This window comes from Lacerta agilis, chromosome 15 (genome assembly GCF_009819535.1).
Source record: "Lacerta agilis isolate rLacAgi1 chromosome 15, rLacAgi1.pri, whole genome shotgun sequence".
Taxonomy (NCBI): Eukaryota; Metazoa; Chordata; class Lepidosauria; order Squamata; family Lacertidae; genus Lacerta; species Lacerta agilis.
The window spans coordinates 28287411-28312576 of NC_046326.1; the positions used below are offsets into that span (position 1 = coordinate 28287411).

General features: G+C 51.5%; 2 protein-coding genes across 4 annotated transcripts in view; both read left to right on the top strand.

The window, feature by feature from the left end:
- Positions 1-3806, top strand: part of HIP1 (huntingtin interacting protein 1) — a 66237-nt gene extending 62431 nt beyond the window's left edge. For all 3 annotated transcript variants that reach the window (XM_033172607.1, XM_033172608.1, XM_033172609.1), the window contains exons 28-31: positions 549-672; positions 1467-1528; positions 1641-1752; positions 2403-3806. In XM_033172607.1, the coding sequence (XP_033028498.1) occupies positions 549-672; positions 1467-1528; positions 1641-1752; positions 2403-2422 (318 nt within the window). In that variant the 3' untranslated portion in view covers positions 2423-3806. The remainder of the gene's footprint in view (positions 1-548; positions 673-1466; positions 1529-1640; positions 1753-2402) is intronic.
- Positions 3807-7822: 4016 nt separating this feature from the next.
- Positions 7823-23282, top strand: LOC117060401 (nuclear envelope pore membrane protein POM 121-like). Its single transcript, XM_033172622.1, is given in 19 exon segments — positions 7823-7849; positions 11453-11583; positions 11585-11670; positions 12262-12438; positions 13711-13791; positions 14223-14397; positions 15853-15865; positions 15868-15964; positions 16409-16485; positions 17308-17432; positions 18199-18301; positions 18596-18769; positions 19984-20603; positions 20605-21190; positions 21193-21534; positions 21537-21629; positions 21632-21706; positions 22524-22646; positions 22893-23282. Coding segments are annotated over 18 exon segments (3144 nt in total). The 5' UTR covers positions 7823-7849; positions 11453-11481; the 3' UTR covers positions 22988-23282.
- Positions 23283-25166: the final 1884 nt, after the last annotated feature.

Genomic DNA, 25166 nt, shown 5'->3' on the forward strand with positions numbered 1-25166 from the left:
TAGGACCCATTTGTAGCCTGGTGATGTTTCCTCACCGAAATGATCCATGGCTTCGTTCCAGCTTAAGTACAGCTGCAGCTGCAACTCCATCACAAATCAGTTGCTAAAGCTTCCTACTTTGGCTGTTCCTCCTGCATAGACAATCATCCAAAGGCTTTTCTGGAAAAGCCAATTTAATGTCTCAGGATCCCACTTCCATAAGAGTTTCTAAAAGTTTGATCTGTGGAGTGGGGAGAAGAAACCAATAGGGGGCTTTGGGTGGGCAAGAGTGCATTTCATGAGTTTTGCTCCTGGGGATATACTCTAGGACCACCCGTGGTGCCTGGTGTTTGAGCATTTCTTCTAGGATGGCATTAGAGTGGTGCTGGGGGGCCTTTGCTTGCTCTCTTCCCAACCAGCAGGGGATCTGCCCTTTCCTTTTTGTAACATCTGGAGCTCCTCTGGAGCAGCACGTTGCAGATCACTTGCTTTGTCCACCGAATGTGGCATGTAGAATCCTTTTCTCCCACCTGCAAAGAAGCCACTGATTCTCCTCTTTGATACGCCAGGTGAAAGCAGATAAAGACAGCTCAAACCTCAGCAAGCTCCAGGCCGCCTCCCGGGGAGTCAACCAGGCGACAGCCAGGGTGGTGGCTACCACCAAGTCAGGAATGTCACAAATTCAGGAGACAGGTCAGTTTCTAAATCTGAAGTTGGAGATCCCTTTTCCCTCCTGTTGTTGTTGTTATTGTTTAGTCATGTCCGACTCTTCGTGACCCCATGGACCAGAGCACGCCAGACACTCCTGTCTTCCACTGCCTCCCACAGTTTGGTCAGACTCACGTTGGTAGCTTCGAGAACACTGTCCAACCATCTCGTCCTCTGTCATCCCCTTCTTGTGCCCTCCATCTTTCCCAACATCAGGGTCTTTTCCAGGGAGTCTTCTCTTCTCATGAGGTGGCCAAAGTATTGGAGCCTCAGTTTCAGGATCTGTCCTTCCAGTGAGCACTTAGGGCTGATTTCCTTAAGAATTGGTAGGTTTGATCTTCTTACAGTCCATGGGACTCTCAAGAGTCTCCTCCAGCACCATAATTCAAAAGCATCAATTCTTCAGCGATCAGCTTTCTTTATGCTCCAGCTCTCACTTCCATACATCACTACTGGGAAAACCATAGCTTTAACCATACGGACCTTTGTCAGCAAGGTGATGTCTCTGCTTTTTAAGATGCTGTCTAGGTAGGCACCTCCTGTAGGCACCTGTTTCTCTAAGGCTGAGGGGTAGCGGTCTCTGTTTTTCATTCAGTTCAGTTACAGCCTCTCCCTTTCTTTTTTGATTTTGCTTATTCATCTGGCTGCTTGAGTCCCACAGGAAGCACTGCTCGGCTCACCAGCTGCCAGGCAGTTCTCATCACAATGTGGGAAGGGATGAGTCCTGCACTTCCATGCTTCCATTAATGAGAGTAAACTTGTGTGTTCTCCTCCTGCAGACAGCATGGACTTCTCCGCCATAACGCTAACACAGATCAAGCGTCAAGAAATGGATTCCCAGGTATTTGGGGGAGGGAGGGAGAAAAGAGAGTAAAGAATGCCAGGCAGTGCAGAAGGGAGAGGCATTGCAGTCTGGTCACTTGCACTCCAGAAGCTTTTCTCCTTCCTCCTAGGTGCGAGTCCTGGAACTGGAGAACCAGTTGCAGAAGGAACGCCAGCGCCTGGGAGAGCTGCGGAAGAAGCACTACGAACTGGCAGGGGTAGCTGAGGGCTGGGATGAGAACGGTGAGTCTGGTGGCCTGTTGGCTCCTATGCTGGCCTTTGGGCCACAGCAGGTTCTGGGCTTGCTGGCCTAGCCACAGTTCTCCCAACTTGGGCCTGTAGCCTCCTTCCTGCTAAGACACTGAGGACCAGCAAAGGGAAAGGAGCCACAGTTGAAGGCCTTTTCATCTCAATTCTCAACACCTTGAGTTAGTGTTGCAACCACAGAAAGGGAAAAATTATGTTTGTGGAACACCCCTGCCAAAAATGATAATAATATTGTGTCAATGAAAGGCTTACCTTATAGCAGTGGTAGGGAAAAAGCCCACCCTCCTCTGATAGACCACATTTGGAAGGTAAGCGGAGCTGCCTACCTGTCAATCACCTGCCACCAGGTGTCAAACATCAAAGGAAGAAACAGAAGCATGCTTTTGAGTGAGCTCCCAATTATTTTGTTGTTCCTTCCTTTGCAACCCCAGCTGGAGCCATAGCTGAGGTTTGAATCCAAACTCTGCTTGAAACATTTATTCCAAAAGCAGGTTAGTTATGGGTTGTATTCACACATATACACCAATACCTTGACTTCCTAGTTGCCTATACCTGTCCAAGAGCTGTCTGTCCCCTGTGATGCTGATAACTTCCTTCTCCTTCTCTCTCTCTTTCTCTCTGCCCAGGTGCTAATCTAGCCCCCTGAGGAGACAGCCGGAGAAGAGGCACCATCCATTGGTGCTGCTCCTTCCAAACACAAATTATAAACTCCTTTGGAACATACCGCAAAGCCTGTGCTCACCATGAAGACATTCCTCTCTCTCTCTCTTGGGCCAGCCAGGGTGCCCTGCTGGTCAAGAAGGTAGTAGCAGCCATGGCAGAGGGGGCACAGGGAGAGGAGGTGAGGAACCTCCCCAGCACCATAGCAGCAACAGTAGCAGCATCCACATGCACTGCCTGCCATAGCCTGCAAAGCCCACTGGCCTCATGGGCGTTGTTCCAGCTTTGCAGCCTCTCTGCAAGAGTCGTACTCCATCTCTCCTCCACCACCTTCAGTTCACTTCCTTATTTGCACAACCTCCAAGCTGCCAACCTTGGTCTTCAACCCACACCAGGGCCCGTGGTGACATCTCTCTGCTCGTGCTGCTTCTCTTTGTCTGCCACCTCTTGTCCTCAGAACCAAGAAGGTGGCAGGACCTGCTGAAACTGTAGTGTGTGTGTGTGTGTGTGTGTACACTTGCCCACCCTGCGATGACAGGGTTGGAGGGCCTTCAGTACAAACAGTACAAACAGACCATGGTGCCCATAAGAGGGACGGATTAGGTCCATACCGGAGATGGGTGGCAGCCATCTTCTCACAGGCCATCCAGTGACAGGCAGGAAACACTTCTTGGCCTCACAGCCCCTCTCTTCTCTGGCTCCACTGCCCGCTCCAACAAAGCAGGCCTTTCTGCTGCTTCAGAGCAGCCCACTGTGTGTTGAGCCAGCAATAAACAGCTGAGAATCTCAGAGCGGGAAGAGCTGGCAAGGGTCTGATGGGGCCAGAGCAGCTGCTTTCATGTTGGGCTCTTTGAGGGACTCCAACTGCTCATACGTAGACTTGGCCAGTTGCCCTGTTCTCACACGGAGTCCATTAGCGCAACCCATCAGCCCACCTTGGACCGAGTGGAGTCTGAAATAGCCAGCAACACGAGGTGATGTGGATCCTGTTGTAGACTTGGCTTGTCCTCCACCCAACTGATGCTGCCTTCCATGACTGGCTGCCTCAGGCACCTTGTGATCACTGTGAGTCATTAGCCATACAGCAGTGGAAACATCTGGGCAGCAACCCTGCACTGTCCTCGTTCATGATAGAGGTGTGTGTGTACGCTCTCTCTCTCTCACACACACACATACACACAAGCATGGATACACCTGTACACCCTAGATTAAAACCTGCCACTGGGGGCAATCCAATGTGTGCCTGCTCCTCGCTCCAGCTGGGGCAATCACTCGGAAACAGAGAACCTCCCTGCTGCATTGGGTGGGACTGCCCTGTGCCTGGTATTTGCCGGCAGGCCAGCCTGTTTCAACTTGAGGGCGGGAGGGTTCAAGCTACAATCCAAACAAAGGTGACAACCATGTAACATTCTCCCTGGGTCATCTGAAATGGCCCCAAGGGCTGCCAAAGAGTCTGGGAACTTTGGAAGCTCTAACAATGGAGTGGGTGGTTGGACTGGGCCCAGGATCAGCCTTTGACAAGACAAAACAGGGAAATTTGTGAGTGTGACTTGTGGCGCTGTGTTCCACAGTGTCCCTGGGCCTGTTCCAGACCCTCCTCCTTGCCCTCAAGTCACTCAAGATCAGTCTGTCTGTCGCACACTGCCATTGGGGTGCAAGGGCTGGAGGGACCCACAGAGGAGCCAGGGTTTCTTGCTCTCCCCTTTGAGTGTTACTCCGACTTGCCTGCCCCTCTCCAGTTCTTCTGAAGAAGTCGTTGCTTAAGACCAACAGCCTCTCCAAGTGGTGCCTGTTAGTGCCCCCGGCCTTCCTGCCATCTGGGTGGCAGCAGCCCAAGAACCAAATAGCCCTCTCTTCCCACCGCCAGCTTGAATGAGGCCACTCAGCTGCCTGCCTCTCTCTCCAAAGCAGCAGGAACAGCCTTGCCGCCATAGCACATGATAGGAGAAGGGGCTCTATATGGCACTGAACTACCCTTACGCAACCCCTTCTGCCCTCCGTCCCCTCCCCCCCCCCAACTACCTCAGGTTTTTCAGGCTGATGGACCACCCATGTTGGGGACAAAACAGAAGACTGCCTGCCAGGGTGATGTCTTGAGCCTGGCAGAAAGGCCATTTTGTCTCACTAGTAAAGTGACTTCGTCAGTGCTCGCTCTTTCTCCTCTGTTTTTTAAACTTTTCCTAAATTGGGGTGAGAGGTGTCAAACAAAAACTTCCATTAGAGCAGTTTCCCTAAGTGACTAAAATTACTCACCACAGGTCTGGGGCCAGGTTACCAGTTGACCCAGGTGCCAGCTCTCTTTTAATTATTGTATTAAATACAAGATTTCCTCCCCCCTTTGTATGATATATTGAATGTGTTTTCAATTTTAAATAAATATTTCAACCCGGTTCTGTTGGCTTTGTAATTTGGAAGAGGAAGATTCAGGATTCACAGTGTTCCCTTTGGCAGACCTACTTTTCCAGCTTACTCTGTATGTGATCAATCTAGCCAGACCAGCATCCAAAGTAGAGTTGGTTGACCTACAGCACCCTTCCTCAACCCAGTGCCCTCCAGCTTGGGACTGATGAGAGTTGTAGTTCAAAATAATATGTGGGGTGCTAGGTTGGGTTAAAGGCAGGGAGAGAGTAGTGTGCTGACCGTCCTCCTGCCTTTGGGGTCAGAATAACACAAAAATATGCATGTCTGACTTCTCATTCTGTGCCATTGTGGGACGCTGGAATTTAACAATGGCCCCCTTAGGCCATGACACAGAGAGAAAGGTAGTGGTTAGGGAGAACAGGGCCAGAGCTTTTGGAGTGACTCAGTATGAAATATATAGAGCTGTTAGAAGCTGCATCGAGATCAAGATGGGGCATCAGATCCCAGCTTTCAACACCCTGATAGCCCCTTGAGGCACTTCGTATAACCACATTCATTCCTGCACCTTTGTCCACACCATCGTTCACTGTTTGTTTTAAACATTTATACCCTGCTTTCTCCCTCCACAAACATTTATACCCTGCTTTCTCCCTCCCTCAAAGCAGCTTGCAGAGTGCCGGTTCGGTTGGGTCTCAGTGAAATTCACTCAATGGATCTTTTCTTCTAGCACTTAATTTCTTATGAAAGTCCCCGCTGTCAAATGTAGAAAAGCTTCTGACACCCTTCAGGAGTTCTGTTCGGTAAACCCTGTGCTATAATGGCCCTTGGTCTTTTGTACAAGAGTCCTCATTGGGGTGTCTCATCTGAGGAAATGAAAAATGCTGTTTTATTTCTGTAAAGCGCTACTTAAGGAGCAAGGACCTGGTTTCCCTACCCTGGGCAATTATACTTAAAACCTTTTGTTTTTACTCTGCACTTCAGAGGAAAAGGCAACCAAAGTCTTTTGGGAACGGACTGAAGCTCAGTAGCAGACCACCCACTCAGCAAATACTAAGGTTGATGGATCTATGCCCTGACTTGATAGGAGATAGCTTCCTAAAGTGACATACAAACATAAATAATAATACAAGCCTCATGCTACAAGTCATAATATAAAAGACCTTAAAGGAAAAAGGAGGGGGGAAACAGCAAACTGGCACTAGTTCTTACTGGTTACGGAGTTCTCATTAGAACCAAGTGTGATGGAAACCATTGTAGAAGAAAAGGAGCTGAGAGTTGTTGGTGTGCTTGAACCGGTGGCGGTGCAGCATCTCAGGTTGCACCCAGGTGATGGCTGATGATGGGTGCCATGCCAGAGGGTGGTGATGGTTTATATATGGCCAAAGAAGTACCCCACATTTGACCCTCTTCTTTTAAAAGGGTAAAAAAAAAAGATTATTTTCAAGCTGTGTTTTGCTGCGTCTGGAGAGCTCCCCTTCACAGAACTAGTTTTTCCTGAAGAGGAAGGATAATCCTTAAACTGGTTTAAGGCTGCAATCCAATATACATGGTTACTGGGCCACATTAAGTGTAGGCTGCTCTAACCAGAGGTGGGGGACATATGTGGGGAGCTCAGGTATTGCTGGACTCCTGCTCCCATCAACCTTTGACATTGGCAATGTTGGCTAGGGCTGATGGCGGTTGGGAGTCTTGTAGCAACTTCCTAAAAGCACCATGTTGGCTACTCATGGCTGAGGTGCAGGACCGGTGCTGAGTCTACCAGCACTGCCTTTCCCCTTTCACCACCTTGGATCTTAACCCAGGGCAGCTGATCGGAGGATTTTAATCTACTCAGTCCTACTCCGAGTGGACCCACTGAAATGAATAACATTTTCATTGGTGAATTCATTCCAACGGGAGGACATGCTTGGCTGCAGCCCCAGAACCTCCAAGCGCTATCGCAGCCTATCTCCATGAGGGGATTGTTGCCCCCGTGTGCGTTGTTTTACTTACTAATACGTGTTATTAATTTATTATATTACTGTTTCTACTTTATTCTTATTTATTCGCGTAATTCGTGTTTTTGTTTCCCCCTTTTGCTCCTTCTGTGGCCATTTTCTATGACCCGTTAGCCGGGCTCCTCTTCTCATGGCCAATTCGGGGACACTTGAGAGGGAGGGAGACCATTTTGAATCCCCGCCTGCCCGGGCGCATAGCTGTCAACTTTTCCCTTTTTTTGCGAGGAATCCTATTCGGAATAAGGGAATTTCCCTTTTTTTAAAAAGGGGAAAGTTGACAGCTATGGCCCAGGGGTCAACCCAGGCTGGGGAGAGCGCGAGAGAGCGCGATTCAGATTCTCCTCAGCGCTTCAGGCGCCCCGCCCCACTTTCCTTCCTCCCCGCCTTTTTTCCCTCCCCTCCGCCCTAGCAGAAAGAGGCCTCTCGTTCTCTCCAAGCCACGCCCATTCCCTCCTCCCCCCGTGCCGACGAGCTCCACGGACCACGCCCCCTTGTTCTTCGGGCGCGCGCGGTGCATGCCGGGCACGGGAAAGGGAAGAGCGCGAGTGGCTGTGGCGGCTGCGGCGCGTCGGGGCCTCGATGTCTCGGGGCGGCGGCGCGTCGGGGCCCGGCTGGGGCTGGTGGCCTCCGTCGCGGCGGCGGAATCCTCGCGAACGAGAGCAGCAGCAGCAGCGGGGCCGGCGGAGAGGCGGAGGGTCGTCTGAGGGCGGCCGGGCTTGGGCCTTCCCTGCGGCCGCGGCGGCAGCGGCCGCGGCGTCTCTGTCGCTGCTGGTGCTGCTACTGGGCCTGTCCGGGGCGGCGCTCTCGCTGGCCGTGGCGGCGGCGGCCGGGGGAGCCTGGGCGGCCTCCTCGTCTTCGGCAGGAGGAGGCGGCTTCGGAGGCGGCTTCGGGAAGGAGATGAAGGGGCCGCCGTCGCTGCCCCACCGCGCCTTCTCCCCCGCCGTGGCCAACGGGGGCCCTGCCATGGGGGGCGGATGCTGCTACGCCTCACCGGCCCCGGTCCTGCCCGAAAGGAAGCGGCGGCAGTTGCAGCAGCATCAAAAAGGGAGCTGCGGGTAAGAAGAGGGCGGCGGGCACAGTCCTCTCTCCACGCCCCCCACCCAAGAACGCTTGGAAGAAAGGTGGAGCGCCCTTCTGCACTCTGCACATGTTTCCGGGGGCAGACTCCTCTCTCCACAACCTCCAACCATGCTCGGAGGAAGAGAGGAGCGCTCTTTTGCACTCTGTACATGCGGGGTGGGTGGGTTGTGGTGAGGAAAGACGCCTGCTGCTTGTGCTATAAGCAGGGCCTCCATGCCCATATATTGGAGATGGAAAAGCAAACCGAAGAGAAGCTGACCCTGTCCATTATTCTTTCTGCTCCACTGGTTGTCTTCAGCTTGTCTAGGGAGCTCCTTCTTCATCTTTGGCCATGTGGATGTGCAAAATAAAGCTTCCTCAACCATCCACATGTTCGCCTCCCACACCTTGAACCCAGCCTTCCTTTCTTCTCCAACACACACACACCTCTCACTTACATGTGGGGCAAGGCACTCCTCCTGCCTGCTGTTGAGCACCTGCCCAAAAGTGCAGTTTCTGTTCCCCAGGGTTTAGCCTTTTGTGTTGAGGCAGCTTCTGTAGCTATGATCGTTCCAGGATAACATTGGAAGAAGAGAGTGATTTTGCTAGAGGGGTCGGGGGGGGGGGGCCTTGGTAAAGGTCTTGTGGGGGGACCCAGGGAGCTTAGGGCAGATCAGGACACTTTGTTTCAGTCAAGACCTTTCCCCCAGCGTGGCCTGGAGGAGCATGTGGGCTGCAACCTCTCCTGCCCACCTCACTGCATTCCTCCCACTTCCTGTTGCTCTTTCTGCTCTGCATCATTTCCCACTCTTGGCCCTGGTTGCAATTAGTCACAATAACTTGCCTGGCCAGGCTTTTCATTTGACAGTGCACTGGTGTTTCATTCAGCTTTTGTCTTCTTAGTCCCTTCTCATTAAATCACTTTAGTATCAGATCCTGGGCTTCTTTATCCTTCCAAGTTCTCCATCTATTGCTGCTCTGCTTCTAGAGCTCCTGTCAGATTCCTCTTGGGGCTTCCAACACATAAAAGCTCAGGTTCCCCTTTCCCCTCCCTCCTGTTTCACTTTCATTCAAAGCCTTGGAACATTTAATCACCCTGATGTGTGGTGCTAATCCAGGTGCTTTACTTGAAAGCAGTGGGTGCTGAATTTCCTGAGGGAGGTCCATCACTGCCTAGAAACCAGCCAGGCTTTTTTCTCAAGGCTGAATGTGCCAGTTGGGATCAACAGTTGTGCCTGGTGCCAGACTGTGTTGAGAGAGATTCTGTTGTTTGTGCTTTATCAGCTTTGCCATTGTATTTTGAAAAGGGCAGGTTAGACACTTTGAGTGATGTTGTTTTCAGCCAGAATAGTTAGGTGTGTAAATGGTCTAAACAATAAAGTTGTTGTTGTTGTTCAGTCGTTCAGTCGTGTCCGACTCTTCGTGACCCCATGGACCAGAGCACGCCAGGCACGCCTATCCTTCACTGCCTCTCGCAGTTTGGCCAAACTCATGTTAGTAGCTTCGAGAACACTGTCCAACCATCTCATCCTCTGTTACCACATCCAGCTTACCAAGGTTCATGGTTCTTACATTCCAGGTTCCTATGCAATACTTTTCTTTACAGCATTGGACTTTCCTTTCGCTTCCAGGCATATCCGCAACTGAGCGTCCTTTCGGCTTTGGCCCAGCCGCATCATCAGCTCTGAATCTACTTGTACTTGTCCTCCGCTCTTCCCCAGTAGCATATTGGACGCCTTCCGACCTAAGGGGCTCATCTTCCAGCGTCATATCTTTTATATGCCTGTTGTCTTTGTCCATGGAGTTTTCTTGGCAGGGATACTGGAGTGGGTTGCCAGTTCCTCCTCCAGGTGGATCACGTTTGGTCCAACTCTCCACTATGACCTGTCCATCTTGACCTGTCCATAGATTCCCTGAGTAATTCAAGCCCCTTCGCCACGACAAGGCAGTGATCCATGAAGGGGAAACAATAAAGAAAAAGACCCAACTCAGGCGTGTGTCCTTTTGCTGGCAGTAGCTTTCCTGTGGGGGGTACGGCTGTGTCCCAGTGGTAGGACATTGCTTTGCGCACAGAATGTCCTAGACAGAATCTCCAGGAAGGGCTGAGAGTGTCCCCTCCTGAAGACCCTGGAGAGCCTCTGCCAATCAATACAGACAATACTAAGCTAGGTGGACCACTTTGGTCCATGCTCTGTGTAGGACAGCTTCTTGTGTTCTAAAAGGCTAACAAATTGGATGCTTTTTTTGTTTAGCAGCAAATAACACTACTAAGGTAGGGACTAGATAGATGTTTATCAAATTACACGTGGCATATAGGAAATGGTGAGATTATATGGAGAGTTCCTTCCCCCATAAGACTAGAACCTCAGGTGGCTGATTACTTTGATTGCCAGTAGACAAGAAAATGCTTCTTCCTATAGGCAGGATTAATCCATGGGGCTTGCTTACTGCAAGCTGCAGTGTTGGCCCCTGGCTTAGATGGCATGTTCAGAGGAGGAGGAAGAGGAGGGTTGTTGATGATGGCTGAATGGAACCTTCAGACATCTTCAGGGGCAGCTTTCCTCTGAATCAGATGCTGGGAAGGGTTGCTGCCTCTGCCCCTTCCCCCCTGCTTGGGGGCTTCCCAGAGGCACCAGGATGGCTAATGTGAGAAGCATCAGGATGCAAGGTGTGGTTCTTCTTGTAGCTACATTGTGATCTGCTTGTTTCCTCACAGAGGATTGGATTCTCAGCATCTTCATTCCAGTCCCTTGTGTGGAAGTGGCTTGTCCAAAACTTTCTGCATTGTGATTAGTTCAGAGATGGCAAGTCCAGGAAATGTGTGCTGTGAAGAGAGAAATACCTTTTTGTCTTCTGCAGGAAATTGCCTTACATAAAGGCATCCCTGAAGTCATAGAAGGCCTGAATGTTGATGTGCTTGCCTTGCATTAAGGAATTGGGAATCACATTCCAGCATATCCCTCTGAGAGGCTGCTGAGCCAGAACTTTTCCTTATGAAGTAGGGGGGGAGCCCATTTTGGCACCTCATTTCTTTGAATATGAATCAGCCAACTTTAAACTGTTAGAGGAGCCCCATTTGATGTGATGCATCTGAGCTTAATAACCTCCATGTGTGTTTGTTAGGTTAAGATAACCATCTTAACAGCTTAGCAGTGATTTTAACAATTAGATGCAGATTGTTTGGTGTATATCTTTCAGATGAATAACAGAAGCCTTCCACACTTTAATCCAGCCACTGCTGCACTAGTATTCAGGTTGATGTAGTGAGGACAGTGTCTGCCAAGTATTTTGCCAGGGCAGTAAAGCAACTGGCAGTGTAAACTGGTGGATCATGTGACTTGCTATTTGTGGCTGAGGTTATCGACACTCAGAGCGCCATCGGTGCTCAGCTTTTGAACGTGTGTAATTTCCCCCAGGTTCTTCTTACAAAGTGGATCATGGCTGTGAAAAGAAACCCCTTGTAGTGGCCAAGAAGAGAACTTGCCTGTTCAGTTTGAGGGTTTCCTTTTCCAGCTTGTACTTTTTGAGGAAAGGCCAGCCGCTCTTTGAGCATCTTCTTTCCCTCTGTCTTGATTGACTGTGTTCTTTTCTCTCTTCAGGGACCACCTCTCTGCATCACCTCATTTTTATGCTGTCCCCTCGGCGGCGCTACCCCATCCAGCAGGCCCAGTACACCTCTCTGGGGACCCTGCCCTCAATCTGCTGGGATGGATATCGGCGTAAAAAACAGGCTGTCTGTCCACAACTCCAGCCTGGCCCGGAGCCCTGTGACGGTGAAGATTGCTCGGCCAGACAGCAGCCTCTGCCATTCCCCACTGTAAGTCTCTGGCTAGGATCTGTCCCAAGCCCAGCAATTCCTTCATGGGTTTATTTTTTATTTTTTAATAATCAAAAGATTAACAACAAGCAACAAACAATAAGTATAACAAAATGCAGCAAGACAAAACAAAAGCCCAAACACTTTAAAAAACAGACTAAAACACAATTCCAATAAATGTTTAAAATGGTTGGGTAGAGCTAGGAGAAATTGGGGAGATCCCTTCTGGTGGATTTTGATTTTGTAAATTGGGGTGTGTACACAGCCTAAATCTCACTTGGCCCTGTTGCCTCATTAGGCCAAGTCCTGATTGGTTGGTTGAGTGGCCAAGCCTCTCTTCCTCCTCTTCAGCTGATGGCCCTAGAATGACTTCTTAATCAGCATCAGCTTGTTGCCCTAAAAGAGCTTTGTGAGGTCATGAGCCAGCCCTCAGGCTGATGTGGAGAGAGACTCCTTGCAGCCATAACTCTTGCCAACAAGATATCACTAGATTCAGACGGGTGGGGACACCTTGCCTCCTGGGGGAGAGCATATTGTTGGGATGCAGGAGAGCTCTGATTCCTTATGACTACTGTTTCTTCCTATTCACAGGTTGGAGCAGCTGGCTTCCCCCGTGGCTTTCTCTGTAACACCCAACAGTACCCTGGATCCATGCGCCAAAGAGACAGTCTTGAGCGCTCTCAGGGAGAGCCGAAAAAGGGCTGTGGAGGAGGAGGAGGAGGGAGAGGAGGACCAGAATGTCCCAGGTGGCCAGGAGAGCAAGAGGAGGTAACGGCCAGCAGTGACCTGTCTGGTTGCCAGCAACATCTGTTAGGGCACAAAGGGGCTGAGATCCTGGGACTGAAGATGTAGACCTCAGAACCATTGGTGCTTAATCACTGAGAAAAGGCAGAAACAACCCAAGTCGTACCTTGCCCCTATCAAGGCAGGAGTGGGTTGTTGGTGACATAGTGAGCCTCAGGTTCCTACATGTTGTTGGAACTCTCTGTATCCCCAAGTCTCTTAAGTGGGTGAACCACATGGTTTTTAAAGGACCTGTGCACAAGTGCTTGAGTATTCAGGTGCTTGCATCTGAAATTGCAGGTGCTTTTCCTCCTCCCTGGACCTCCAACTGGGCTTGTGGTTGCATGGGGGAGACAAATCCCAAGCCCGTATTGCTATGTCATACCGTGACTTAGCTACAGGTTGCACAGCCAGGAGGAGGAGTGTGGCAATCATAATTCTCACTCTACACCCACACGTTCTCAGCCTCATGCTCAGTTACGGTTTGGCTTCGCTTTGCTTCCAAACTGGACCATGGCACTGTTGCAATGTGGCTTTGTGGGGGTGAGGGTGAGAGGCTGCTGAGATGGACTTCAGTTTCAATTAGCTTAAAAATCTAAAAGAGCAAGACCCCTCTCTCAAAACTATTTGAATAATTTCTGAATAAAGGTAAAGGGACCACTGACCATTAGTTCCAGTCGCGGATGACACTGGGGTTGCGGCGCTCATCTCACTTTATTGGCCAAGGGAGCCAGCGTACAACTTCCGGGTCATGTGGCCAGCATGACAAAGCCGCTTCTGGCGAACCAGAGCAGTGCACAGAAACGCCGTTTACCTTCCCGCCAGAGCAGTACCTATTTATCTACTTGCACTTTGACGTGCTTTCGAACTGCTAGGTTGGCAGGAGCAGGGACCGAGCAACGGGAGCTCACCCCGTCGCAGGGATTCGAACTGCCAACCTTCCGATTGGCAAGCCCTAGGCTCTGTGGTTTAACCCACAGCGCCACCCGTGTCCCTTCAATTTCTGAATAGCCCCCTTCAAAAAGGAATGAAATGGTAAACCACCAGCCTCCTGCATCAACTAAGTTGCACCAAGATTTAAACTGGGGTCTTCCAAGCTTGTTGGCATCCACCACTATGCCATCCCTTGCCTTGCCAGGCTGAAAGCTGAGTTGGCCTTGCTCAGTATCGTAATGAGCTGGATCCATGCTTGTGGCGACTACCCTCTTACATTTTCTGAAAACCTTGTTTTCCCTTTTCTCACCCCCCCCCTTCCAGGCGCCATGATAGCAGCGGGAGTGGACAGTCTGCCTTTGAGCCCTTGGTGGCCAATGGCGCCCCAGCATCTTTGGTCCCCAAGTAAGTACTGAGAGCTTTGCCTGGAAAAAGGCTTCCTCCTAATGGTATTAACAAATAATGGTGAAGTGTAGGGAAGCAGTACTCGTTATTCCAATCAAATTCAGAGGCCTGACCTCCATCCTCTTCCCCTCCCTTGCCTGCATTAAAGTATTTTTAAAAAGAGAGAAACCATAATTGGATCTGCTTCATCATGTGTCCTTTGGCGCTGAAATGCTGCTGTGCACAGGGTTGTGCTAGGAGAGGCAGATAGAGGCCATTGTTCATATGCGTGGAGAGAAGTTCGAGGTTTGGCAAATCTCTCCATGCTCTCCTGGATATGAATTGAGGGGTGATTTCTGCAAAAGGCGTCTTCCCAGCAAGGCTTTGACATAAGGAGAGCCCTGTCGAAGGTGGCTCACAGTGCCACTGCCATCTCTGTCTCTTGCCCCTAGGCCTGGCTCCCTGAAGCGCTGCCTCCTCTTGTCCCACTGCCTGGAAGAAGGCTCCTCCAAGAGGTCGCGCACCTCCTCCCTCAGCTCCGTCAACAGCCTGCCTGTAGGGGGGATCCCCAGCTCCATCCGCAATGCCATCGCCAGCTCCTACAGTTCTACCCGGGGCCTCTCACAGGTACGTGTCTGTCCCTTGGCTTCTTTTCCCCATGGTCAGGGAGGCTGGAGGCCCTCACAAGTGACAAGTGACGTTTACCTTGCTAGTTTCTGATAAAGAAAGCTAATTTCCAACAAATATTAAACATTTCTGCAGCACCCTTTGTCTCATTATAACCACTTAATTTGCCTTTATGCAGTATTTTCATATTTTGTATCCCAATTTGGTAGTAGATGTTATAGGAACAGAATACTTTATATTTAGCATCACAAGTCATGATATATCAACTGAGCAGCAATCCCTTTGTGTAAATTAATAAGAAAATCAGTAGTTCTAAATCCAATGTTACAGTAGTTATTTTTCAATGGTCTTCAACATCTTAAGTCTCAACTTCAACATAAATCTTTAAATTGTTCTTCTCATGTTTAAAAAATCAAAAGTTTATACCTGAGAAGTCAAGCTTAGGTTCCCCCCCCCTACTGTTAGAGATTATACATTTTCAACTGGTATAAGTCATGGCGTGTTGACTGGGACTGATGAGTCATAGTCCAAAACATCTGGAGGAGCCCAGGTTGCAGAAGGCTGCCCTAGTTCTAGATAAAATTGAACATGGGTGAACACTGGACAACTGAGATGCCCCTGAGAGTTCCCACTTGTAGAAGGCCCAGCTGACAGCATGTAGCTTTAGTTAATCTTTGAAAGTTATCCCTGAAATGAATTGCCTTTAGGACATGGAACATGAAAGGCTTCTCAGAGTTCCAAAAATATTTTCATCTCCTAGGAACATTGTTGCTCCGTGTCCTGACTTCTTGCATCATCGTACTTCGTCTTATTTTATCTTCTAATTCTCTGGGTTGGCCTGTCAGACCTTCACTCAGCTACCTGGCAGACATGAAGCCAGTCTGGGTTTGGTCAGTGCTTGAATTGGAAGCCCCCATGAAAGCACTTTCATCTTGAATTCTGTGAGAGAACAGTGGGGTGTGAACGTGCTTACAAAGTATGTTACTTCATCTGTTGGCTAATATAGATGGCAAGATTTTGTAATTGCATTTTAAAAGCAAAACCTGTAAGAAGATGCAGACCTAGGACTCTGATCTTGCTGAGACTTTTGCCGTGTTCCAGGATTTAGGGAATACTCAGGCACCACTATTTCATTCATTTTATATCTGTTAAGACAGGGGGCATCTGTTTTGCCCTCCAGATACTGTTAGACTCCAGCAGCCCATCCAGGCAGGACGACCAATGGGCAGGGTGATGGGAGTTCCAGTCAGCAATGCCTGGAATGCTGCCATAGGTTCTCCATTCTTGGATTAAATCTGCTGGCTGGAGCTGATGGGCACTGTAGCCCAGCAACATCTGAAGGGCCCCAGGTTGGCTGAGACTATGCTAAGTGGTTTCACTAGAGCTCCAGCTAAGAGATGTGTGATGCTGCCATCTCACTCTGCCTCTGCTGTCCTCTTTCCTTCCCTCCTCCAGCTGTGGAAGAGGAGCGCCCAAGCACCTCTCCTCTCTCCAGCCCAGCATCCTCCCGTTCTCAGACGCCTGAGAGGCCGAACAAAAAAGCAAGATACCCCAACGCCAGCCTCACGTGAGTTCACCTTCTCCCTGCCCGGCTTGTGGCAGTGTGGGGCCAAGGCCGGGAAGGGCCAGGAGACCGGCCGGGGTGTGTGTTCAAGGACTCCCTTCCCCATGGTTCCCATCCAGAGCAACACCTCCCTTTCCTTTCACATTGCCACAGTTTTCCTATGTTGATGAGCCCTCTGGAAAAGTGCTGTTCCTGAGTGAAAGCATTAGAGGTCTTGTACAAAACCAACTTTGCCTTTGAATAGGCAAGGTCCCTCTCTTGGGTAGAAGGATTCTGTGAAATGGGAAAGCTGACTCCTTAACGTGGGTGTTTTCGGACAGCACAAGGTACATTTTATAGCAAGGGTCCTCCAAGGCGTCCGTTTCCCTACACCCCTTCACCCAGCCAGTCTTGAGAGCAATGAGTCCTCAAGAGTCAGGTCTCACTGGCTTTCTCCTTTTGCTCCAGGGATGACGAGTCTCATCAGTCCATCAACTCCACACCTGTGAGGACAGACAAGGAGGCACCAGCAGAGAAGAGTGAGTGTGAGTTGGCAGGTGGAGGGGGCAGGGATGCTTTGCTAATAAAAAGTGGACATACATGGAGCAGGAACCAGAATTGATGTGGCATTGATTCTGTTGTAATGATCTTAAAGTAAAAAACGAACAAATGCAAAACTCTTGGTGGGTGGCAGGCGGGCGGGCAGAATGTTTATCTCAATACAGGCTAGTTGGGAAGACTTTAGAATGGCTGGAGGCAGGGGTGTGTCTTAATGTGTAGCAGTCCAGATCTCCCTGGAGCTTCTGCTACCCTGTTTCTCCTAAAATAAGACATGGCCATAAAATAAGCCATAGCAGGATTTCTATGCATTTGCGAAATATAAGCCGTTCCCCGAAAATAAACCATACCCCGAAAATAAGCCATAGTGATGCGGCACCTCCCATTAAAACAGCCTGGAGAGGCGTGGCTATGCAGCGTACTGATGCGATGCGGTTAAAATAAGACATCCCCTGAAAATAAGCCATACTGTGTTTTGTTGAGGGGAAAAAAATATAAGGCGGTGTCTTATTTTAGGAGAAACCGGTATCCCTGGCCTTCAGCCATGCTGGCTGTCAGGAGTGAAGGGAGTTGTAGTTCAGCAACATCTGGAGGGCTGGATGCTACACGTCTCAACCACCCCATTTTAGAAGGTTTTTCCTCTCACTTCCCATGTTCATATTATGTCCACCTGGGGTTTATTGGAAGCTTAAAGTGACAGTATTTAGAAACAGGCCACCAGTACTGCAAAATCCCAAGCCTCCTTTGGCTGGGGAGGGTCATCTGCATGAAACCGCGGGCTTACCAACTCTGGCCTCTTCTTCTTGCAGCAGTAGAGATGCCCCTACAGAGCAGGCACAGCTCACCAGTGTCATCACCTTCATCAGGCAGCACTGGCAAGCGCAAGCGGAAGATCCAGTTGCTTTCCACTCGGAGGGAAGATAATTTCACCATGGTATGCTCCTTCTGTTCCTTTTTCTAGACTTAGTTGGCCTTGAGGACAAGAAATGAGAAGCTTGGAGTGAGAGAGAATGAGTGCCAAGCTCTTGACTCTGACCGCCCTTTGCCTTGACTGAGTCAAAGGTTACAGATCTTGGACACCCACAGAACTTACTTCACCGCTGGCATTGTATCTACCAGGAGTGAGGAACCTGTGGGTCTCCAGATATTGTTATGCTGCCGTTCATCATATCCAGCCAGTGGCTACCTTGGCCACTCTGGGTGACTTCCAACAAATTAAAACACAATAAATCTCCCATATTTACAGGTAGGACTGAGAATGTCCCCTGACTGAAACTCTGGGGAGCTACTGCTTGCACCAGGATCACCAGTTTGTTGCCTACCAGGGCTGTTGGACTACTGACTCCCATCACCCTCAGCCAGGATGGCCAATGGAAGGAATGAAGGGGATTGTAGTCCAGCCGCATCTGGAGGGCACTGCTTTGACTGCCCCTGGTGTAAACAAGGCTGAGCCAGTTGGACTGTCTTGGGTCAGGCTGTTGCCTCTGCTGCCACTTGGAGGGCCTTTCCTCCTTCCTCTGGGTGCCCACCATAGCTGTCAACTTTCCCTTTTTTGCGGGAAATTCCCTTATTCCAGCGCCGTTTCCCATTGCAAAAAAGGGAAAGTTGACAGCTATGGCCGTTTCCCAATGCAAAAAAAGGAAGGTTGACAGCTCTAGTGCCCACTGAAGCAAGCAATGTACCTCTTCTTCTCTCAACAGCCTCTTCCGCCTCAGCTGGGCTATTCTGTCACTTCTGCTGACCTGGATGCAGAAAAGAAGGCTGCTCTGCAGTGGTTCAACAAAGTCCTGGAGGATAAGACTGGTAGGAGCACCCCCTCCCCTCTGGGTATGAACTGCCTCAAGTTTAGGGGGAGGGCCTTGGAATAAGCACTTGCAGAGTAAAATAAATCAGAAAACAGGGAATTGTGGATCTCATCAAGAATGCCCCTTTAGTGGCTCTCAGGAACAGCAGGTCTATCAATTGGCATTGTACATTGGGTTGCATCCGTGGTGGTTGTGCTTGGGTGCCCCTGGTTTATTTTGCATTTATATCCTGCTTAATATATTTTTTAAGCCCTAAGCATTCTGCTCTTTACATGCTGGTCCTCCCCAACAGATTCCACTTCCAACCTCTCAGTGCCGATGACCTCACCACCCAGCACCCTGTCTTTCGGGACAATACCTAACAAGTCCACCGCTGTGTCGCTGGCTGTCACAGCTGCCAGCACCAACCCCCTCCTGGAGAGCCTGAAGAAGATGCAAGATGGGCAGAGCTCCTCAGGGCAAGCTGGTGAGTGGTTTGGAAGGCTTGGGGGATGACAGTACCTTGACTATCATGTGGTTGAGGGTACAGCCCTTCCCAAGGGCGTCCTGCCTTCCTGCTGCAGAAACCTAGCCATGCTGGTGTGGAAAGGGTGTGTGAGGGAGGGAGGGAGTTCCCAGAGGAGTTTTTAACTGGTGGAGGGCACCTGATTACCCTGGGGGCTAACGGATCCAAGTTACTTGGTTTTTTTAAGGCATCATACTATTAAAAGCTGATCAATTGCAGTTTTTCAAGGGGGCACCAAAAATAGCTTGGGTAACACTTCCTTTCAAGGAGCTGGAATTTCCTACCTTGAGAGCTTCTCTAATTCAGAGTGCCTACTTGCAGGAGAACCTCTTCCAGGGTAGCCAGCCTGATGTTGATTTCTACCACCAACCCCAGCAGTCACTAGGCATGATGGGAGCTGTAGTCCAACCACGTGGGGAGAGGTCACTGCCTTGGCTGTCCCAGCTCTACCTCTGTGTGCTCTGTAAGGCATTTCCCTTTCTGGGACTGCAGCTCCTATCAGCCACAGCCAGCAGTGCTGTATGATGTTGGGACTGGAGGTGTTCGCCCACAGCTGGTGGGAGTTTCAGTTGCGGGTGGCTGTTCTTAAGGTGGTCTGTGGAATCCCCACTCCTGTGTGCGATAGACTTGCTTGTAGCTTCATGAAGAGTCTTCCTTGAGGAATGTCCAGTCTTATTAAGATCAGGGAGACCTTAAGTCTCAGGTCAAAACCAGCTGGTTACTCTAAGCCACTTTCCAGGGATTAATGGACAAAGTTAACTACATCAGAGGAGGTGGGGAGAGACAGGTTGGCACAGTATTCTGGAATTCCTGACAAGTTTCTTGAGGGCACAAACTCCCCTCCCCCACAGTTTGCTTCTTCGCTGTGTGCAGATGTTTGTTTCTGTCAAGACAGATGTTAAGTCTCGGCCCTCTTCAACCTCCCTGTATGTAATCACAGCTGGGGTGGCTGAAAGAGAATATACAAGTTGCAGGATTTCTCATTTGATACTGCATCTTAAAGGCAAGCTGAAGACTCTGTGATATCTGATGAAGGAGGAGGCTGGAGGGGGGCATTGAGAGAAAATAGTGGTTGTCTGATGCAAAACAGAGAACTGTTGTTGATGAGCTTTCCCTGTTGAGCAGCATTTCCTCTCTGATATAGTGACAATGCTCTTCCTCCCCTGTTGTTCCAGGTGCTGGCTCCGCTGCAGAGACCCCTTCGCTGTCAGCCCCTTCTCCTTCCCTGGATTTGGGCTCTTCCATGCCCATGAGCTCCCCTGAGGTAGCCAAGGCCCCACTGCTGTCACTCGGTGTCCCAGCGCCCCTGGCTACTACAGCACTGTCTCCTTCCTCCAGCGCTGCCCAGCCTGCCAGCAGCACCTGCAGCCCAATGGCTGCCTCCTCTTCTGACCTGGGCCAGACTCCAGCACGGCCTGCCTCTGCCCCGAAGCCCACCACCCTCTTTGGGATTCTTACTAGCCCTCCTGCAGCCCCTGTGTCAACAACAACAACTGCCTCTCCTGCACCTGAAGCAGCACCCATGTTCAAGCCCATCTTTGGCAGCCTGGTGAAGAGCGAGGGGCTGGGTTTCTCCATGAGCAGCACCACCACGACTGGGCCTGCCCCAGCTACTGGGACTCTGCCCTCCTCCTTGGCTGCTCCTGTCACTTCCAGCAGCACTTTCAAGCCCGTATTTGGGGCTGCGCCCCCACCAGCCACCTCAGCTCTTTCTGCAACAGTGGCAGCTGCCTCGCCTTTCACCTTCCAGCCGGCGCCCGTGCCCACCCTGCCCGCCAGCAGCTCCACCACCAGCCACGCCTGGGTTCCCCATTCCCCTGGAGGCCACTGTGACCACCACTGCAGCAGCTCTGCTCTCCACCACAGCCAACACCACAGCTGTCTCCTCAAGCAAGGCAGTCTTTGGCTTTGGGTCTACCATGCCGGTCTCCACAGCTGCGCCTAGCAGCACCTCTGCCACCGCACCAGCATCATCGCAGCATCCCTCGCTCTTTGGGGCCCCATCCACTAGCAGCACTGCTCCCCTTTTCCAATTTGGCAAGCTGGTTGCCCCCACAGGTCCCACTCTCAGCCCCTTGGTGAGCTCTGCCTTCAACCAGGCACCCTCCTGCAACACAGAGGTGGCTCCCAGCAACACCACCACCACGACGGCAGGCTTCAGCCTCTTCGGCAACAGCAGTGCCACAACGGCCCCTTCGGCCACAACACAGCCTCCCCTGACGTTTGGGTCCGGCGCCTCTGCATTCACAGGGGGCTTTGGCACAGCTTCCAAGCCGCCGCCTCCGTACCCAACGGACACCAGCCAGCTGGCTTTGGACACAACAGTTGCCGACAGTCAGCAGGCAGCCACCAAGCCGTCTGCAGGGCCTGTGAGCTTTGGGCGCATTTCAACTTCTCCCAGCCAGCGGCCCAACCAGCTTTTGGCAGCACCTCACAGACACCCTTTGGTGGGCCTGCGCCCCTGCCATCCTTTGGCGCAAAAAGCACCACCCAGCCAACGTTTGGAGCCACCACCTCTGTCTTCTCCTTTGGGACGGCCACAACCTCCGCTACGTCGGGCTTTGGGTCCAACACTCAGACCACAAGCAACAGCAGTGCAGGAGGCTCGGTGTTTGGGAGCTCAGCTCCCACTCCCTTCAGCTTTGGGGCAGCCAACCAGCCCCCCGGAGCAGTCAATGCCTTTGGCATGGGTGCAGCTGCTGCTGCTGGCACTGCAGGTTCCGGAGCGCTCCCGTGAGCTTTAGCTTTGGTAGTGGACAGAGTGGGACAGCGGGGGCAGGGGCAGCAGCAACGCCCTTTGGATCTTCCTTGGCACAAAACCCCTGGGGGCCCAGAGCCAGAGCTCTGGCTTCGCTTTCAGCATCCCTGGCACGCAAGAGAACAAGCCAGCCTTTGGAGGTGAGTCATTCCCCAACCTGGGATGGATACACATACTGGGTCCTGGGCAAGGGAGGTGGAGGGCAGGGTGGGTCTGATGCAGTCGTGTCCCTGGCTCCTGTCTCTCCAGGGTTGGCCGCCTTTAAAAAACAGGTTGTAAATAAGACTGCATTTGCCCACTGTCTTTTGCAATGCCAATGTGAGCCATTTTGACATTCAACCCACCATTCTGCACCCTCTTCTCTTTGCAAAGCCTAAGAATTTGTGAGACAGTGTCAGGCACAATCTGTTAAACGTAGGGGTAGGGAGAAGAGAAACACTTTCCCTGCCACATGGAGGTTCTGTGTACGCACACTCCCCTGGATCCAGGTCTTACATCCATGCTCCCCCCCCCCTCCTTATTTCCATCCCTTTTCCTCCGCTCCTAGTCTAAAATTTTACATCTTCCCAAAGCCTGGATTTTGACAGCAGAATAAATCATGCAAAGCTGTGTGTGTGCACAGATGCCGAGGTTTTTATGCTTTGCAGGACTCGCTCTGCCTTCCTGCTGGGGAGCTTTGGAGCATGAAGCTTCAGTCCTTCATGTCAGTGACAGACTGAGGCATGTCTGAGAGAGGAGGGGGCATTTCTCCCTTGCCTGGGAGACAGGCGGGTCCAGACTGACCTGCCCATTCTGTCCAATTGGCCTTGCATAGGAGGGCAAAGGCAGAGAGGACTCGCTCTTTACTCCCAGTCCCATGCAGCAGAGCGCAGAGACTAGCATCTTGGCTTTGTTTCCCCATGGATGCATGAACCTACTCTGGTGGGCCCCTCATTTCACCACCTTTTGGTCTTCTAGGAGCTCCACCACCCGCATTTGGGCAGAACTCACCGGCACCAGGAGCGGGCACAGTGGGGGGCAGCACCCTTTCCTTTGGAACATCCATCACCCCCACCTTTGGAAGTGCCGGACCTGCTTTTGGTAAGAGTCTGGGAAGATGAGCAGAGTTTTATGGGGCAGGATTTCTGTCTGCTTCCTTGCCCCTTTGGAACTTGAGGGGGTTGGGTGAATGGTGGGGGGCTGTGGTATCCCCCAGCATACATTGTCCCCTCATCCAGCTGCCCCTGCATGGCAGAAGGGGGCTGTTGCTGTGAGTCCTCTGACTTCGGTCTGTGCAGCCAAGACTAATGTGGAGGCTTCTTGTTGCTTCTCTGTCCTTCCCTGCAGGACCCCCAGCCCCCACCTTCTCCATTGGGGCAGGATCCAAGACTGGCTCCCGCCAGCGGCTACAAGCCCGGAGGCAGCACACCCGCAAGAAGTAGCCAAGAGAGACTTCCTGGCTGGGCTCCAGCTCCCAGCCAACCTGCTGTCGGGCCCAGACTGGCCTGGGCACAGCACCTGCCCAACAGAGGATGCTGCTTCTACAGCCTACCCTCAGCAGGACTGACTGGCCTAGGGGCCACATTGTCTGTGACATCCGCAGGAAGTTACCCAGAGCAATTTTTACCCCCTCAAACGGGACAGGAGAAACCATGCCCTTTTTACTTGAACAGTCCATGACTGAGTCTGGATTAAATTTTGTACATATCGGCTACTTTCCCTTTCCCCATGTGAGCAGCCCCTGTGGATCCCTCCTCCCTCCCATCCACCTTCTTGCCTTACCCTAACCTGCTCCCTTTTCTGGCTGCCAAGGGAGGGTGGTGTACAGCGAGGAGGCCAGCAGCGGTGTGCCAGTTTCCACCTGGAGCACCCTCCCCTCTTCCTGGAGACAAGTGACAGAAGGTTCTCCTGATCCAGGGCAGAGGCCCCCCACACCAAGGGCTTGGGGTCCTTTCCCAATGATGCTGTGGCTCACACCTCCTGCTCGCACCACCTTCAGAGCCCCTTTGCAGCTGGCAAAAGCCACCTTGCCGAGGCTCCATGGTTGCAGTCACTGCGCTGGGGGCCCTTCGCCGAAACACTAATCACTGTTCCTCCGTGGTTGGGACCCCCTCCACAGTCAGGGAGGTGCTGGGGTGGGAGCGAAGAGGTAGCTCCCCACCCCCTTGCTGCTGCTGCTTCACTTGAGCCCCTGCCCTCTTCCATCTCCCCACCCCCACCCCCACCCCCACATCCGTCTGTCTGTTCTGCTCACAGAATGTGTTTTCTTTCCCTTTCCTTTTTTTTTCTCAATTGCTCTGTGAATCGAGTTTGGAGGAAGAATTTAATTGTATGTGTGGCGGCATGTTGGTAATGCCGGACTTGCTGTAAACATTTCTTTTGGGGGGTGGCTGTCTTGTCTCCAAGGGAGACGAACCCCGCCGAATTGGGTGTGGACGGTGGTGGTAGCAGCATCGCTACTGCGTGGCTACGTGTGCCGAGTGGAGCCAAGCACTCGAGTTTTCAGACTGGGAGGCTGGCAGTGCTAAGCGGGGGGGGGGGGGCTCTGTGTGCATCATCTGGGAGGAGGAGAGGGAGGTGAAGCAAGGCTGCACAGCTCCAGCGCCTTTGACTCCCTGCACTGGATTTTGGTGGGAAAGAAGAGGCTCTAATGTGGAAGGGCTCTGCAGTCTGCCATGGCACAACGCCGGCTGCCCTACTACACATCGCTGCTTGCAGGAGGCTCCAGCAAGCAAAAGAGCACCCCCTCCTCTTCTAAGGAGCTCCCTTCATTTTGGGACAGAACATCCCAGCGGCTCCCCCCCCCTCCCTCTTGAAGCGCGAAAGCCTAGTGTCTGCCAGCTTTTTTCATACAGTGGAGACAACGGTGTGAGAGTGTGTGCGTGAGCCTGCCTAATTCTAAATTTAAGAAAAAAAATATTTAAACATTTTTTAACAAAATGAAACTTTATTTTTGTATTTAAGCTAAATTGCCTTTGAATTCCTTCAAGCTTGGTTCATAGAAGTGTGTGAAAGTGCAAAGCTGTTCATTAGGAAATTAGCTGGGGCGGGGAGCTCTGAGGAGTGGGAGGTGGCTGGGCTGCAGCAATCTCAGGCTGGGAGCCCCTCGCCTGCCTCCCCTTCTCCGTCCCCCGTCCCATTCCATGTTCTTGTTTATAATGTGGATGTGGCTCTGTCTGTCCTGTAATGCTTGAGAGCTCTTGCACATTTAGAGGGTGCCTGGCGTGGGGAGTGAGTGTTCTGTCTGGGCCGTTGGAGGGGCAGTAGCCAAAAGCTTCCATCCAGCCCCTGGATGTGGGGTGGGGGAGGTTTCTAAAAGAATGAGGACTGATCACTGCCTTGTGGATAAATGACATTGGCATGCTGGTAGTAAGCAGAGCAGTGCCTTGCTATGGGAATGGTGCTGTCTTTAAGAACCCCCTTTGTATCCCTTCCCCCCCCCCAAAGAAACCCAATTCTGTGAAGGTGGAGACAACAGATGCTTCCTGAGCTTGGGCTGCTTTTCTCCCTTTACCTCAGTCACGTCTCTGCCCAGCCAGGTAGCCATCACATCCTGAGCTTGCTAAGGGAAACAGCTTAAGACCCTCCCCACCACCCCAGGCTGCATCCTTTCCATTGATT